The sequence below is a fragment of the Lipotes vexillifer genome, unplaced genomic scaffold (genome assembly GCF_000442215.2).
Source record: "Lipotes vexillifer unplaced genomic scaffold, Lipotes_vexillifer_v1.1 scaffold1862, whole genome shotgun sequence".
In the NCBI taxonomy this organism is placed as follows: Eukaryota; Metazoa; Chordata; class Mammalia; order Artiodactyla; family Lipotidae; genus Lipotes; species Lipotes vexillifer.
Genome location: NW_006771326.1, coordinates 689,999 through 707,211, shown reverse-complemented (window position 1 = coordinate 707,211; position 17,213 = coordinate 689,999). Strand labels below are relative to the sequence as shown.

Genomic DNA, 17,213 nt, shown 5'->3' with positions numbered 1-17,213 from the left:
TTTCTTTCTGACGAGCAGATGATTAGGATCTGGGGATTTCTCAGAGCAAGCAGTTGCTGGTTTATTTTAATGGGCAGCATTTACAAGAGCATCTGGAAACCATGTCCTTCCTGCGCCATGTCTGTCGGTGAGGACTTTTACTGAGTTACCAGCCACACCTAAGTCTCCAGGATCTTGCTTAAAGTGGAGCAAAACAATGACATATCCCCCTGAGGTTAGAGCAGGACGTCTTCTCCTTTCCTTTAAAAATAAGATAGCTTTCCTGACCATAAAACTTCTCATGTGTGTATGTTTTTAAGACGTGGGTATGTTGGAAATCACGGGAACATTACAGGCTGTGAGCAGAGCACTACAGAACAAATTAAAGACCAAGGAGGAGGCTGGCTGCCTCAAGCCCCGTGAGCAGACGTGACCGTTCGGGTGTAGTTTGTAGTAAAGGAGGTGGTGTCCCAAGCTTGATGACAGACAAGGCTGAATGGTGGAGCCCGTGAGAAAGAGAAGGCTCCCTGCACGCCTACCATGTGCCAGGCTAGGTAGGCGCTCTCATTTGCAGTGTGATGTCCTTTGCTTTGGTGTCTTTGTAGAAAAAAACAAACTCATTGAACTTTTTTCACTCTTGCTGTTAGCAGCTATGTGGTCACATGCTGGTTTTTCAGACTAGTTAAAGTAGAGATATGGATTGGCCGTATTTGTGAGGCTTACCCCTTACGACAAATTGAATACATATTCAGAGTTTATTGGCTTCTCTTATCCTAGAAGCAGAGTCTCTGCAAAGAATCTTAAGTTGGTCGAGGATCTGACTGTAGCAAAAGAGAGGTGGGTCTTTCTGCTCGGGGGGTTTCCCAGAGAGTATCCCCAGTCGCATGGCTTAATCTCAGCATTTACAGGAGTAACTTCATCTGATGGTTTTAATAACCTTGGGAAAGTAAGCCTCAGCTACTAGTAAATGTCCAAACGTGATGCCCGGGTCACACACAATACCACAGAGGACCATCTCTCCTCAGATATTCTTATCCATCGGTATCTATCAGCCAAAACAAAGGGCCTGTGTTTTGAGCCAACGGATGCTTCACACCCCTTCCTAAATGCGGCCAATCTGATGTAACACAGTCCAAGGGAAAAGGGCTAAGAGTCTAACAGGAGGACGTTTGAAACTACTTTTCAGTTCTCACTTAAGTTTCTTTTTGTGTTAGGCTTAACACTGAGTGTCAAGAGGAGGTTTTCATTTTCACGACGGAGTCTGACGCAGGAGGACGACCTGGCGGTAGACGCACTCTGAGTTAGGGCCATGCGCCCGGATCGGCCGCCAGGGTGTCGCCCTGGCTTTACGGTTCGTCCTCGGTGTGGCTCACTGATGCGGGGCGACTCCCGAAACCCCTTCTCCTTCCAGGTCAACGGATGAGACGTTCAGCTTGGCCGAAGAAACCTGCAGTTCGAACCCGGCCATAGCTCGGAGGAAGAAGATTGCCATAAGCCTCGTCTTTTCCCCGTGCGAGACGGAGGAAGCCCAGAGGAACTTCCAGGACTTCTTTTTTTCTCATTTCCCCCTGTTTGAGTCTCACATGAACAGGCTGAAAAGTGCAATTGAAAAGGTACTGAGAATGCAATCCATTGTCACATGGGGCTGTAAGGGTCAAGGGCTCTGTGTACCCGCTCGCTTTCCCAGGGCGTGTAGATCGGCTGCAGCAGTGGTGGGAAGTTCCCTAGGCACACTGATGTCAGGTACCGGATCCTGATTGCTTTGGGAGAGGGAATTACTGCCCCCGATGACTTCGGTCATGACTAGCTTCAGTGCGGGCTCTAACATCGTGTCTTATTAATAAAGCCCAGTGGATGGTTACGAAGGAGTTTCTTCTCCACGTAATGTGGCTTGTTTTCTTTCCACCGAAGGCCATGATCTCGTGCAGGAAGATAGCAGAGTCAAGTCTCCGTGTCCAGTTTTATGTCAGCCGTCTGATGGAAGCTCTGGGGGAGTTCAGGTAAACTGGCAAGGTTTGGCAACCCCAACAGGGGAAATTGGTGAGCAGCGGTAGCAGCGGCGGTGGATCTCGGGATGCGTGGAGACCACGACTCGGGAGTGTTGGGGGCTGGCAGTTATTAGTCACTTTAGCAGCTCCTTCCTTTGAAGCTAAGGCCCAGTGGAGCAAAAAGTGTAAGCCAGCAGCACTGAGTAATCCTCACGACTGCCAGATAGACGGTCCCTGATGTGACTGTTCGTAACAGAGTGAATGGAGAAAAATATTCATACGTCTCGTGTCATCTCCCCAAAGCCCTAAGAGTAAGCACTCTTAGCCCATTTTACAGATGTGGAAACTGGAGGTTGAGATGCTTGTCCACAGCATAAGTGGGGAGAGTATGCACGTCAGGGAGGTTACACTCCAGTTTGCCAGGACAGCCCTGTGTACACCTGGTGTCTTCCCGTGGGTGTCCTGGTCAGGACATTAAATTGTATGGTCACCCTAGCGTGTCCTCATTGTCAGCTCCTAACTGTTGATCTCTGTACCCCGGAGACCGGTTTTCTGGAGGTCTTGCCCCTCGTGTCTGGGCTGTAGCCGGGATCCACGGTCACCATGCTGAGCGGGGCTGTTGCAGCGCTTCTTAGGGCCAGTTTCTGGGTGCGGGATGGAATCGCACTTCAGAGCCGTCACAAGCTAATTAAGAGTCCAACCGTTCCTCTCTAGCCCAGGGATAAAAATGTTTACAATTCTCAGAATGTTAGAACGTTTTTGTGATGCTTAAGGTAGAGGCTGGTGAACTCTAATGCTGCTTGGAGCAAAATCCCCACCCAGCCTTAGTTGAACCCTGGGTTATGTGTAAAGTACTCAAGTAGCACGTTAGTCCTTATCTGGGGATCATTCAGACCCAAGTCGCACATTTGAGAAATAGTGTGAAGCTGTGTGTTTCGATGGCAGTGTGGTGACTAGCGAACCTTCTATGGTTTGTGCGGGCAGCACCGGGCGGGCTGTGGTCAGGCTCGAAGCTGGCTTGTGCTGGAGGGTCTGGACACTCATTTAGTAGAAGGTCCGGAATCTGAACGGACAGGAACTGAAGCCTCACTGTGGATAGACAGGTCTCATCCTTACCTCAGCGACCTGCCGCTCCAGAAACAGCGACAGGATCACGTATTAGCGTTTGGAAACCTTGGTGTCAGTAAGCGAAGCCCAGGTCCACGTAGCTGTCCCTTGTCACTGCTGGCTGCTCAGCAGATGCTCTGCCTCGTGCCAGGGCAGGATCCTGTGTGTCCCGGCTCTTTGATGCACACGGCCGGAAACTCAGGTCAGAATATACCTCGTGTACCCCCATCCGGGAAGAGGGGGTGTCTCCTAGACGCAGAGGTGCCAGTGGAGATCCTAGGCTCGTTGGTGCGCTCCCTGGAAGGACCGCCATGAGCCACGCGGCCTGGAGGAGTCCCCGGCACGAGGCGCTCTCATCCGGACCTTGTCATTCAGCGCGTGTGTGTCTCCCGCAAGGAACTCCTTTTCACCTCCAGGTTCCTGAGCCGTAGAGTGACACGGCCAGACTCGTCACTTTCCCTAACAGCTTACGGTTCTGAGAATTTGATTCTATTATAGCTTGTGTAACAATCTAGTATATGATATGGTGAAGAAGAGCCATTTATTTGTGTTCTTTTTTCATCTAAAGTGAATAGGGTGCTTTGGTTCAAAGAACGAAAGCACTAACCAGAAATTGGGAGACTTGAGTTCCCTCTGGTCACATTTTCAGTCTAGCATGTTTATTCTTTCTTCCTTTATTTTTTTCCTATGAAAATTGGCATAAATTCTGACACAAGGCGTCGTGCAAATAAGTTTTTTTAAGGATGACTATTTTACATCAGTGGTTAGTATATACCTTTCCTGTAAAGGGTCTGTGCCCCACGGCTGCTCAGCTTTGCTGTTGTGCAAACGCAGCGACAGATAATGGGGAGATGATTGAGCATGGCTGTGTGCCAATAAAACTTTATTTATAAAAAAAAAAAGGTCAGATTTGGCCTGTGCATCGTGTCCTAGTTTACCGACCCCTGTTTTATATTCTGCTTTGGATGCCTTAGGGGCTCCCTAGATCCAGGTGACTGTTTTCTTCTGGATTCCTTTACACAAAGATCGTCCGCCGTGACATCTGTGACAGTTCCCTGTACCTTCTCTTCTGTAGAGGGACCATCTGGAGCTTGTACTCCGTCCCGAGGATAGCCGAGCCCGTGTGGCTGGCCATGATGTCCAGCACCTTGGAGAAGACGCAGCTGTGCCAGCGCTTCCTCAGGGAATTTACGCTCCTGATAGAACAGATCAACAAGAACCAGTAAGCGGTGGCGCTCTGGAGCCTTGAATGCCAGTTCCGAGGCTGGTGTACGCGCTGTAGGTGACATGCCTCTTCCTGCATTGACTCACCCCGTTGTGTTTTCTCCCGTTTCTCCAAGGTTTTTTGCTGCCTTGCTGACCGCAGTCTTAACCTACCACCTGGCCTGGGTGCCCACCGTCATGCCCGTTGACCACCCTCCCATCAAAGCCTTCTCCGAGAAACGCACCTCTCAGCTGGTCAACACGCTGGCCAAGACACACCCATACAATCCTCTCTGGGCGCAGCTGGGTCAGTACCATACAGAGACCATGTGGGACAGAATAGGAAAAACGGGAGCCTCTTCAGTTGCTATTCGCCCTCCAGCCCGGCGATTCCCAGTTGTCACTGGGCTGCAGGGAACGGGGGACTGGCCCACAGATTGTACCTGTAAAGCGGCCCCCGTCCTCCCCTCCCCCCGCCAGAGCCTCGTTCTGCTCTTTAAAGCCACGTAGGTCCGCAGCTGCTCCTCCAGTGGGGCTCCTTGACTTCGGCACTGTTGACATTCGGGTCAGAAGATTCTTGGTTGGGTAGGGGGGAAGAGGACCGCCCCGTGCCTGGTCAGATGTTTAGCAGCATCACTGGCCTCTGTTCACCAGCTGCCAGTGAAAACCCCTCTTCCAAAGTGGTGATGATGAAAACTGTCTCCAGACAACGCTGAATATCCCCAGCAGGACAGGAGAGCCCCTGGCTGAGGACCACTGCCCTAGAGGGTGGACCGGATAGGAGGAAAGTCGGACAGAAAAGAGAGTAACACACTCTAGGATTTTGCCTCCTTTTAAGTTTGAGCTGAGGTCAGAGCCCTTGTCTTTCTCTCCATTGCCCCCTTAGCTGCTTCCTCCGAGCTTTGTGCTCAGGCCTGGCGCAGGGACCTGACGTGCCGCGTGGCTGCTCGTGGAGTGTGCGCTTGTGAGCCCAGGGCTCGGGGATAGGAGAGGCGCGCTCCAGGGCCTGTCACTTGGCCAAGTCTGCAGCGACCCGTCAGGCCTGCATATCCGCTCTGTCCAAGGCCCTGTCCCTCTGCGGGATCCAGGGCCCGGGTGACACGCAGCTCAGCCTTGGGGAGCCTGCTGCCCGGTGGAGAAGGGCCGTGTTCAGAACGCCCCGAGCACTCCTTTGCTGGGGTGAGCAGAAGCCCACGAGGGACGCAGTGCAGTGCAGAGGGTGAGGACATGCGCAGACGGCTGGACCAGATCCCAGCCTCCTGGGCAAGTGCCCTAACCCTCTGTGCCTCCGTTTCTCCATCTGTGAGATGGGTGGTGATGGCTCATGGCTGCCGTGGGAGTTCCACTGCTTGTACGTGAATCCCCCTGTTACCGACACTGCTGTTGCAGATGTTGATACGGGGGAGGCACCAAGAGGGGGGCATGGGGGGAGGGGGCCTTCAAGGAAGACACACTTGAGGGATCGGTAGAAGGGCAGCATTTTCTGGAAAATAACGGCAGACTGGGGAAAAGCACAGCAATCTCAGGAAACAGCGTGTTGTAATAGCGAAAGGTGCCACCGTGAGCCAAGCACTGTTCTGGGTGCTTTCTGCACGTTAATTCATTAGACTCTCATTCTGACCCTGGTACTGCGTCCTCACTGTATCACAGATAATAAAGCTGTCTTTCCCTGTGCCCGGGGTCATGAGCTATGGGAGGTAATGTGGTTAAAAAAAAAAAAGCCACAGACCCTAACATCTATCATCTCAGCCGTTTCTAAGTGTGCAGTTCGGGGCGTTGGGTCTGTTTGCATCATCGTGCAAGCTCTTCATTCTGTAAAATTATACCCGTGCAAAACAAAGGCATCCGCTCTAAAATTAGTAGCTTCATCAGCCCTGGACTCAAAAAGTTGCCTTCAAGGTCAAGGTCCAGTACGTCTGTTATCTTAGTGATGCGTCGTGCTGTGGAGTTCGGCTCTGAAATAGCAGCACTGTCTCCATACACGGCTCTCCACCTCATACAGGTCAAACTGCTGTCAGTTGTATTTTAACAGCCTTCTTTGTTTTTACTTTTTCCCATTTATGACTTAGTTATTATAATGCACAACACCAAAAGTTAAATGCATTGCTAAAAACTGTCATTCTGAGTGGACTTCCCAAAGCATTTTTTTGGCCAGATTTTGGGTATGTAAATCTCGTCTTCTTTATTAACATTGGGGCTGATTTAACAAGAGTGCCTCCTGAATTCCTGATGTGGCCGTGACACCCGCAGCCATGGGCAGATGTGATCATGGGAAGTAACAGTAACACGCTCTCAGTCAAGAAAGTTTACTCAAACAGAAGTGCTTGTGCTGACATCAGATTACAGTTCTGAGTTGTTTTTCTGAAATCTTGCATGGTTTCTCAGTCAGTTGCAGAAGCCTCAGAGAGAACGTTCTACTAAGCCTTCACCTAGCCCTTTTATTTATTTATTTATTTATTTTTGGCTGTGTTGGGTCCTCGTTTCTGTGCGCGGGGCTTTCTCTAGTTGCGTGCAGTCTTCATCGCGGTGCACGGGCCTCTCACTGTCGCGGCCTCTCTTGTTGCGGAGCACAGGCTCCAGACGCGCAGGCTCAGTAGTTGTGGCTCACGGGCCTAGTTGCTCCGCGGCACGTGGGATCCTCCCAGACCAGGGCTCGAACCCGTTTCCCCTGCACTGGCAGGCGGATTCTCAACCACTGCGCCACCAGGGAAGCCCCACCTAGTCCTTTTATAGAGAGGATTGTGTGATATCACTTCTATCCTGCCCTTTACCTGTTCTCAGGAGGCTTACCCTGGAAACCCTCTCTAGAGGGGGCACCTCTGATGCGTGCTGTCCCTTTTCCGTCAGTCTTAAACCTTAACAGTGTGATTAGTTTTATCTAACAGATGCCTCGCCTCCTCCTGCCAGATGGAGTCCGACTTCCTGAGTTCTTATTTATAGCTGCTAACCATGCATCTCCTCTCCTTTATTTAGGATCTTTTCACATTTTGATTTATTCCAACATTCTGATTATTCCTGCAATGCTTTCTGACTTAGGGTTGCTTATACAGATATGTAAATGAGATAAAGCCATGTAAAACACTCAGCACTGTGCTTGCACAGTCAGTAAGTGTTGGCTTTTTGTTGTAACTGTCAATAATATTATTATCAAAATATGGAAGGTGCGGCTTACCAGGTGTAATCGTCAGGTTTTATTACATGCAATAATTTTAATAGGCACTGGACAGACACTTGTGATGAGGAGCCTGCACTGATGGTTCGTTGACAGGTTTGCCTTTTTCTTCCACCTTTAAGCCAATTGTTCGTGCTTCATTAGCCGGCTTTTAATCAGTGTGTCAGGATATAAGTTGTGGGACATTTTTCTCCAGTAGAATTTTCATGTGAAGTAATAGAAAAAAAATGAGATTCATTATTCATGAGCAAGTGATTTTCTTCTTGTTAATCAAATTGATTCTTCTTGGTGCCTGTGTGTATTGAGCAGACCATTTCATTAAGCGTTTTGAATTGATTCACTTGCACTTTCTGTTCGGAGATCCCGGAATTTCACCCCAGGGCCTGTTGTCCTGGGATTCTTCAAAAAGACCTCATCGTTCTAGTTTCCAAGATAAATTATTTGGTTTGGTCACATACTCAGGGCTCTGGCTTTAGCCTTACCTTGCGGAGATGGGATCAGCCAGCCCACTGAGCTGCCTGGAAAGGCCCAGCAAGCACCTGGAGGGACTGTGTAACACAGCACTGCACCCTCTGTGCACTGGCACCGCACTGCCCCTAGTATACACCCATGCTGCACCCAGTATACACCAGCACGGCACCCTCTGTGCACTGGCACTGCACTGCCCCCAGTATACACCCACGCTGCACCCAGTATACACCCACGCTGCACCCAGTATACACCAGCACTGCACCCGATACACACGGGCACTGCACTGCCCCCAGTATACACCAGCACTGCACTGTCAGTGCACTGCACCCGATACACACGGGCACTGCACCTGAGCACCCAGAACAGGGTCGATCCTGGCAGGCCTTCCAGGCCGACTTTATGTTGCAGAGGAACACTGAAAGGTGGTCCTTCTAGGAATTACCTTTGTGCCGCAGTCAGGCGTGTGAAGAAGCGACGCTGGCCTGGGAGTAAATCATCTGCATCTCTCGTGTTCGGGCTGACACACCCTCGACTCGCTGCCCCAGACGATTTGTCTTTCTGTCCACTTTGCCTCTAGGCGACCTTTACGGGGCCATCGGCTCTCCGGTGCGACTGACGCGCACGGTGGTGCTGGGGAAGCAGAAGGACCTGGTGCAGCGCATACTGTACGTGCTGACCTACTTCCTGCGGTGCTCAGAGCTGCAGGAGAACCAGCTGACGTGCAGCGGGGCCTGGGGGCCAGACGAGCAGGCGCTGGCCGGGGGCAGCATCACCACGGCCCTGGAGAGGGGCGAGGTGGAGGAGTCCGAGTACGTGGTGGTCACGGTGAGGAGCGAGCCCGCCCTCCTGCCGCCGCACGCTGACACCGGAGACCTCTGTCCCCACCTCGCCGGGCGAGGAGGCCGGGGACCGGAGCAGAGCCCCGCGGCCCGCGGCCCCCGGAGACCTCGGGGCGCGTCGTGTGGGGACGAGGAGAGAACGGAGGAGGCGCCCCGCGGCGGCTCCGCAAGAGGTGCGTGCGCGGGGCCGGCCGGCGGGGAGGGGTCGGGCGGGGAGATGCCCAAGAAGCTGCCCGACCGCTCGGCGGCCAGGCCGTGCCCTGAGGGGCGTCCCTGGGAGAAGGTCACCTTCCACATCGGGAGCTCCGTGTCTCCGGACTCGGACTTCGAAAGTCGCACCAAAGCGATGGAGGAGCGGCTGCGGGCCTGCAGGTGTGCGGAGCCAGCGCGCCGACCCCCGGCTGGGCCCGATGCGGCCCGGGAGGCCCGGGACTGGCGGGCCCCGAGGTGCTCCCGGGCCCCCGAGGCATGTGCGGGGGCCCGCGGCGTCAGGACCGGGGCCGCCAAGGAGGCTGCGGAGACGCCCGGCGCACCTGTGGACCCCGCGCACGCGCCAGGGAAGCCGTGGGGTCGGGGCGGGGAGAACGCGGACGGGCCTGCGCCGAGCGGGTGCGCGGCCGCAGTGCCGCGCGAGGACGCCAGCTTCAGGCGGGAAGGAGGTCTCCCCAGGAACGAGAGCTCGGACAGCGCACTCGGCGACAGTGACGACGACCCGTGTGCGCCGGCCTCGCCGGGCCTGGGTCCCGGCAGTGACGGTGACAGTGAGCATGACCGGCCCGAAGGGTCGCCGGAGGTGGAGCTGCCGCTGCCCAGGTAAGGCCAGCGGCGGGCCGGGCCGGGGAGATGATGTGCGTCCAGCCGGCACCCACCGGCACCACTGCTCTGGGCTGCTACAGGGCAGGATTATTCTCTCCAAGCATTAGTGTCCCCAGACCGGCGTGCCCTTCCTCAGCCCAGCTCTGAGCCAGGAGCTGGCGGCGGCTTTGCAGCTCTGGGGACACTGGGGGACGCTAAGGGGCGCGGGGGCAGTGGGGAGCAGGGGTGTCATCTTCCGTCGTCCCCGCGGCAGATCTGTGGCCGCGGACACCAAGCCTGGGAGGTGGTGGGTGACATCCTGCGGGTCTCTCCTGCCTGCCGGTCAGAGCAGCCTGATGCGGTCAGGAAAAGCCCCTCTTCCTGGGGCTCCGTCAGTTGATGTTTGGTCGGTAAAGCGGTAACTAGAGATGCCTTCCGGCCTTTCGCTGTCCTGGCTGCACCCTGAGCAGGTGTGCCGAGTTCCTCAAGCCAGGCTTCGACAAGATCCCCTCACCACGCTCACAGACTCTCCCTTTCTTCTCTTCCACACAGTGGCTGGAGGATGCTCTGTGTGAGGTACAGGCCCAGGCTTGCAGCCAGCCGCCAGAATACTCACTTTTTCCTGCTCTTCCCCTTTAGGAAAACTCTTTTTTCCCTTCAACTCCCTTCCTTTTCCTGCACCACTAAACCACTTCCTGGAGAACTTGTGATACGAACCACCCCGAATCTGTTTTTCTCACCTGTGTCACTGGGGCTTTGTTCCAGCTGCAGTGCAAGAAGGGGGCGCGTTTTCGCTGTGGGTTCTGATGTCCAGTATCATCTTAGGTCTCAGAGCGTCAGCACCCCGAACGTGAGAAACTTCGGCCGCTCCCTCCTGGCGGGTTACTGCCCCACGTACATGCCAGACCTGGTGCTTCACGGGACCGGCAGCGATGAGAAGCTGAAGCAGTGCCTGGCAGCCGACCTGGTCCACACGGTCCAGGTGAGCGATGCCAGCTGGTCGCCTCGGGCTGCTGACCGCGGCGGGGGGGCGGCCCGGGGTGTGCTTGGCAACGGGTGCGATCGAGGGATTGTCGCTGGAGATGCAGGCAGGGTTGCAGGAACCAGTGAGGCTGGTGAGCCACCCGGGGATTAGCAACAGCTGGAGGCTGTGAGCACACCGGGCGGGCAGCAGTGGGGGAGGCAGGGGGGCTGCCTGGCTGCAGGAGCACGGCAGGGGCGGGGACCTCACCTTGCTCTGCTCCAGCTTCTGAGCTCTCTTGGTGCCCCCCGTTGGCTGAGCCCAGCCAGAAGCCACAGAGCAAGGTCGCAGCTGATGCAGACGCGGTCCCAGGGCCCACAGAGGTCACCTCCCGAGCCACCCGAGCAAAGGGTGGGTCTGGGGGCAGGTGGGTGGAGCAGACAGAACAGTCAGCACAGATGGTGACAATTGTGTGCCTTCACAGGGAGGGCCAAAAGGATGTCACATATGGTTTGCCTTTTAGCCGCTCCTTGCAAGATCCTAAGAGTAATTTATTTTAACTGATGTGTCATTAAGTTCGCTTTGATGGCTGCATGAGAATGACTGTGTAGAGATTAACAAGTCTTCCTGCAAGATTGCCTTGTGGCTGCTGCTGAGCGCTGCTCCGCTCTCTGCAGCGTGACAGGAACTGAGCGGCAATGGAAATGGTGTCGATCTGACAGGCCTGTTTTCAATTGAGCTGCTCTTGGACAGATGTGCAAGAATAGCTGTTTTGCATTGGAAACATACCGTATCTTGGGCAATAGGGAAAGCTCTCATTGCATTAGGAAAATTGGAACTTGGCTAGCTACCTTCCTCCTCGCCCGGCAGATCCTTTTGGAGAGGCGGACAGAAGGCAGTGCGCGCTGCCTTTGACCTTGAGCTTCTCCTCTGTGAAGACCAAACGTCCGTCAGGCACAGGCCAAGCAGGCTGGAGGTGTTGCTGTGAAATGGGAAGAAAAGCCCGGTGGTGAAGCAGATGCGCTCACCCCCCTGAATGGGGAGGGAGGGAGATGGGGAGAGGGCGGCCTGAGGCTGGGGGCCCGCCCGGTGTGGGGTGTGGGCGTTGGTACCATGATCCTGACCCGCCCTGCTTTGTGCTTGGCCACCACCCTCCCCAGGCTGGCCCTGGAAGGAAGCAGTGCCATTAATATTCTGTCTTCATAGCCACCACGAGCACTGTGTCCTTGCCTGTCACCTCAGAGGCCCGCACGTCGGTGACCTCAGAGAAATATGTTTAGTGCATATGTTTAGTGCCCGCCCCACTGTGGACACGCATCTATCGACTGATAGCCCGTCTTGCCCTTATTCTCTGCAAAACCACACACGACACTTTTTATATCTTCCATAGGCTGACAAGTTCAGAGGTTTGCATATTAGGTTTCCATGGTGACCATCTAGCTCTGTAATTCTTATATTTAAGAAAACAAAATCATGTTTCCTCTGTTTGTACTCTTAAAGACTTGTCACCTCTCATTTTCTCTTCCTTGCAGCAGTAGTGTTTTCACACTGCAGCTGTTCTCACCTCTGTAGACTATGCACTCAGCCTGAGAGATGGAAAGTTGCTGACCATAAAAACCTGTATTGTGTCAGATTGTGGGAACATGCCCCGTGCAGCCGGCTTGGGTGTTAAGAGGGAAACTGTGAAGGGGCATAAACTATGTTCAGAAGTGTACTGCATTCAGGATGTGTCCGATTAGCATTAGCGGAGTTCTCGTGTCACTTTGGCACGTTCATCTTAATGGATTTGGCTTTTGAAGCAAGCGTTCCATTTAAACTGCCTCTCAGACTGGGGCCCTGCTCTGTGGCAGAGTTTAAATGAAAATTGCCGTTGATGAATATTTGTGGAAAAGTAAATTAGGAGGTTTGGGGGGGGGGTGCGTTATATTGAATTTACTGCCCCTAAAGCCTAGTAATTAATTATTTAAATTCTTGAGTGTGTTATCAGAGGAAGACGCAAAGGCCCATGAACAAGTACATGAGCAGGGTCAGGGCTGAAATAACAGCTTGCCGGGGAAGAGGGGCTCGGGATACATTGCTTTACTGTAATTTGCTTTCGAAAACCTGTTTTTCGGACGTTAACAATTTCTAGTATTCATGCCAGACTTCGTCCAGCTTTGAGATCCATAATTGTTTTTCTAGAAGGATTTTTAGTAACTGTTTAAAAGCAGTTCATTTACATTATTGATCTGTTCTCTAGGCCTGTGCGCCTATTGTAAAATTGTAAAATCTGTCTTACGTAAATGCATACTTTTGCAGCCCTGGTGGACCAGCTTGTGGAGATTCTTCTCTCACTGAGGCATTGCATCTGGAGCTTCCAATACTAAGAATTTCTTTTTGTGCATTTCCTTATCCTAGTCTCTTATGAAAGAAAGATGTATCAACTTTATTTCACTCATTTTGATTTTTATCGCTGGCTTCCACGTGGTAAGATCCTGATGGTCTTTAAATATTTAAACACGTGTTCTTGCTTAATCCACATACTACCTCTGTTCCGTCACTGGAACTGTTTCTTTGCCTCCTTCTAACCTAGAGATTATACAGCTGCCGTCAGTTAGGCTGAAGTCATATTTAGTTTCATTCTTTTCCTGCCGCATCTAAACGTGAATTCTTTCTTCTGTTTTCCTTTTGGCTTTAAATGGTGAGGTAGGAGAGACAGGGTGAGAGAGCCAGCTTCATTCTGCACCTGTGACTCTCAAGGAGCTTTTTCTCTCTTCTTTTCTCATGTGTCTTGTCCGCCCGTGGGTACTGCTGACGGGGGCCGGGGCAGGTATTAAGTTACGGGGCAGTGGAGGTGGTGGAGGAGGCCGACTTGACACTGATGCTGTGGTGTTACCACTTGTTCGCTGGTCATCACGTAAATCCATTGGCTTCGCTAAGCCTCAGAAAAATGTATTTAGAGGAACAGATAAAACGTAACCCAGCAGTTAAGAGTTTGGCTTCTAAAGGCAGACAAACCTGAGATTGACCCGTGGCTCACCCCTCGTGGCTTCGTGGCCTGGCGCAGGATTCTTTAATCGTCTAAGCATCAGTTTCATCTTCTAGAAAATGATGGCAGTTAGAGGTCTGCTTGAAGACCGTGAGATGATGCACATCCAGTGTTGAACACAGCGTCCGGCACATTACTGAACGCCCGACAGACGGTAGCTGTTACAATGACACCCGTGCACGCACTTTGTAAATGAGTTTCCCAAGACGCTCCTGCTGGGGGTGGTGGAACAGAAGCGGGACCCATTCATTCAACGCTAACGGCGGCTGCTTTCCCTCCCCTGGTAGCTTCACGAGGAGCGGCCAGGCCGCTCCAGCTCTGTAGGATCGGGTCATCGAGACCAAAATTAACATCATGTATTAGTGTTTCTTTTGACAAAAACTGTGTTCCAGGGCTTTGGGCATCTTCAGAATACTCTATGAAACGAGGTATCAGTCGGATACGGCAGCCTCTTCCGTTTCATTTTAAGAGTAGCAACAGGGGCTTCCCTGGTGGCGCAGTGGTTGAGAGTCCGCCTGCCGATGCAGGGCACACGGGTTCGTGCCCTGGTCCGGGAAGATCCCACATGCCGCGGGGCGGCTGGGCCTGTGAGCCACGGCTGCTGAGCCTGCGCGTCTGGAGCCTGTGTTCCGCAATGGGAGAGGCCACAGCAGTGAGAGGCCCGCGTACCGCAAAAACAAACAAACAAACAAAAAACAGTAGCAACAGACTGCAGAAATCAGCAGCGCAGCGGAGCAGCATTGCCGACGGCTTGGCTGGGACACGTGCTGTGAGCACCTGATTGCCCGTGCAGCACAGTCAGCCAGGGAGCCGATGCAAGGACAACGAGTCACAGCGACCGAAGGGCATCACTTTAGCAGCACGGGCAGCGCTGGGGTGGCCCGGAGTCAGCAGCAGCCTTAGGTCCGTAGCGCTGTGGAGCAGACAGACGCCCGTGCCGGGCAGACCTGCTGGCGAGACGGAACACGACCCGGCGCGGGGTGGCGTCTGGCTCTCGGGAGCTGTACGTATGGATGCACCTGTATCAGCGCGCACCCTGGGTTACGACGTTAAAACGCGTTTCTTACCGCAGATGGGGGTTTTAAAAATATCTGAAAAAACTACCAATCTCTGGGTACCGCCGACCCCGGTCTGAGATCTCGGTGACCCCTCTGCTCCTAAGCTGCCCTCCGCCTTCCAGCCTTGCACGTGGCCACGGAGGGCTTCTTCTCAAACGTGGATTCTGTCAGTCGCTCTTCTGCTCTCATAGGGGCCTGTTTCTTTCGAGAGTGAAATCTAGGCTCCTCGGCTGGAACTGCCTCCTGTATGTGTTTCAGATACACACGCACACACGCAGCCCTGCTCTCCCGTGCGGCTCGGCCACACCGTGTGCCAGCCTCTAACGGCCCGCCCTCTCTCTCACCTCCTTGCCACGTGCGTTGCTCCCTCTGCCTCAGGCGCTGCTGAAGCAGCCCCAGTGCCATTTGCAGGCCCCGTCCCACCGTTGCCCCTTCTCTGAAACTGCCCCAGGCCCTTTGCATGCGGTGCTTGGATATGCCTCCAGCATCTTTCTTCCACCAGGCCTGTGGGCGTCTCTCCGGCCAGCGCCTGGCCCGGTGCCCAGGGACGCTGCACGGTCCCCCTGCGCTGGGTGGTGGAGCGTGTGTTCCTGCAGATGAAGCTGTGCCCCTGAGTGTGACCCTCCTTCTAAAGTAGAGAGACGTGGCAGGGAGTCTGCCTTTAAGACATAAAGGAGGATAGTTCTCTGTTTGGACATGGCGCCTGGGGCCCTTTGTGTTCTCTTTCTTTACCTAAAGGAGAATAAAATGCTTATCATACGTCCCAAAGGCATCATTTCTCTTGCATCTTGTAAATAACAGGTGCATGGCTAATTTTATGTTTTCCGCAATTTTTTTCATTACCTGCAAAGTATTTGGACGTCTGTGCCATTCTCTGCAGAAACATCTGTGTACCAGCCTTCTTACGCTGTATTTTGGCGTCATGCACATCCTCCCATGACTGTTCTGATGACCCTTTTTGACCTTGAGCACCGCTCCTCGACTTTAAACTCTTTCCTTCCTCAGCATGTGACCGTCCTGACACTTAAGGCGTCCCCGAGGCTGCGCCCTGTGTCCACAAGTCCGCAGGCACAGACACACAGAAGGTCAGATGTTTCCTCTGGACCCTGCCCCCCAGCCGGACCCTCCCCGCTCCCGCTGCCCCAGGTCCTGACGCCCCCACGATGCCTGTAGACTTCCCCAAGCCCTCACCTCCCAGGACCCCTCAACAGTGCCGTGGTCCAGAATGATCCATTCGCTCTCCTTCTCTACCTTATCACAACTCCGAAGCCTTTAGAGACCGACGTGGAGCCTGTTTCCGAGAGACGCATATAGCGCATAAAACAAAACAACTCCAACACGATGGGCTCATGGTCAGGGTGAGGGAGAGTGACCAGTACAGGCAGGGGTGTTAGCCCTCCTGCAACAGTCCAGAGTAACTGTTGAGTAGGTATGTTTAAGATGGTTACGGTGATAAAAGAAGGAATTGGAATCTTTAAAAAGACCGTCTGTTATGACACACGACTATTTAGATTTGTAAGAGAGCCGAAGAGAGATGCTAAAATGGAAACATGCAGTCATGGAAATTAAAACTCGGGGGTAGGTTAAAGAGCAGAGCAGATTAAATACAGCCAGAGAGGATTAGCGTTTGTGAAAGAGTGACTAGATACAGAACTACCCCTTTGACTGTAGCTCAGAGACAGAGGTGTGTGAAAAAATGCGGAAGAGCAAGAGACCTGGAGGCTTGAGTGAGAAGGTTCTGTCGCGCATACAGAAGGCGGGAAAGAGAAACAGCCTTTGAAGGAGAACAGCTGCGATCTTTCAGATGAAGTGAGCCCACTGGCTCCCAAGTAGGGTAGATATAAACAAACCCTCGCTGAGCGGCAGGACATCAAAGACAAGGGACACTTGTCAACAGCCAGAGAGGAGGCATGGCCCCTGTCCTTCAGCTGTGATGGGGAAGAGGTTCTGGAAGTAGCGGAAGGCATGGCCAAAGTACCAGATGTTGTGGCTGGGGGGGGGGGGCGGTGAGGGGGGCAGGGAGGCACGGGACAGCCTGGGGGCTTCCTGGAGGAGGTGACATCTGCAGTAGGGATGAGCGGAGAGAGGGCGAGGGGGCCGGGCTCCCCCAGGGGCTGCAGACTAACCACAGGCGGAGCCGCCGCCACGGGAGCTTCTGTCTGTCTGTCTGTCTCTGTAACTGCTGTCGGGAGAGCCTGCATGCTGAGCATTTAGTGTTGAGTATCCTGGATGACTTTGTAGGCTGGAGGAAGTGTTGGAGAACGGCGAGTGGTAATCAGGTTCCTGTTCTCTGCGCGGATGTGAGACTGAAGGTTTTTAATAAAAACTGGCCAGCCATCCACACGTGTCTGCGTCCTGTAGGCGCCCTTGGCCGTCCAGAAGTGGGTGGACTGGCCAAGGACTGGCTCGGGTTGCTTAAATCCTCGGTTCCAAGGACGTGGAGGGGGGTTGGCCCCTACGGAGGTAAAAGAATAAAAACGGGATCCGATGACGTTTAGCCAAGAGCAGGTGCTGAGACTGTGGCCCTCAGGGCACTGATCGTCCATTTTCTCTCCGTGACCAATCCAAGGCTTTACTTGAAGCCATGTAAGAGCTGCTATTGTTAAGTCGTG

General features: G+C 53.5%; 1 protein-coding gene across 1 annotated transcript in view; it reads left to right on the top strand.

Annotated features, from left to right (window-relative positions):
• The window catches only part of FNIP2 (folliculin interacting protein 2), a 126,679-nt gene that overhangs the window by 93,928 nt on the left and 15,538 nt on the right, over positions 1–17,213 (top strand). The window contains exons 10-15 of the mRNA XM_007446627.1: positions 1,391–1,592; positions 1,891–1,979; positions 4,150–4,296; positions 4,415–4,584; positions 8,498–9,572; positions 10,380–10,536. Of these exons, the coding sequence (XP_007446689.1) occupies positions 1,391–1,592; positions 1,891–1,979; positions 4,150–4,296; positions 4,415–4,584; positions 8,498–9,572; positions 10,380–10,536 (1,840 nt within the window). The remainder of the gene's footprint in view (positions 1–1,390; positions 1,593–1,890; positions 1,980–4,149; positions 4,297–4,414; positions 4,585–8,497; positions 9,573–10,379; positions 10,537–17,213) is intronic.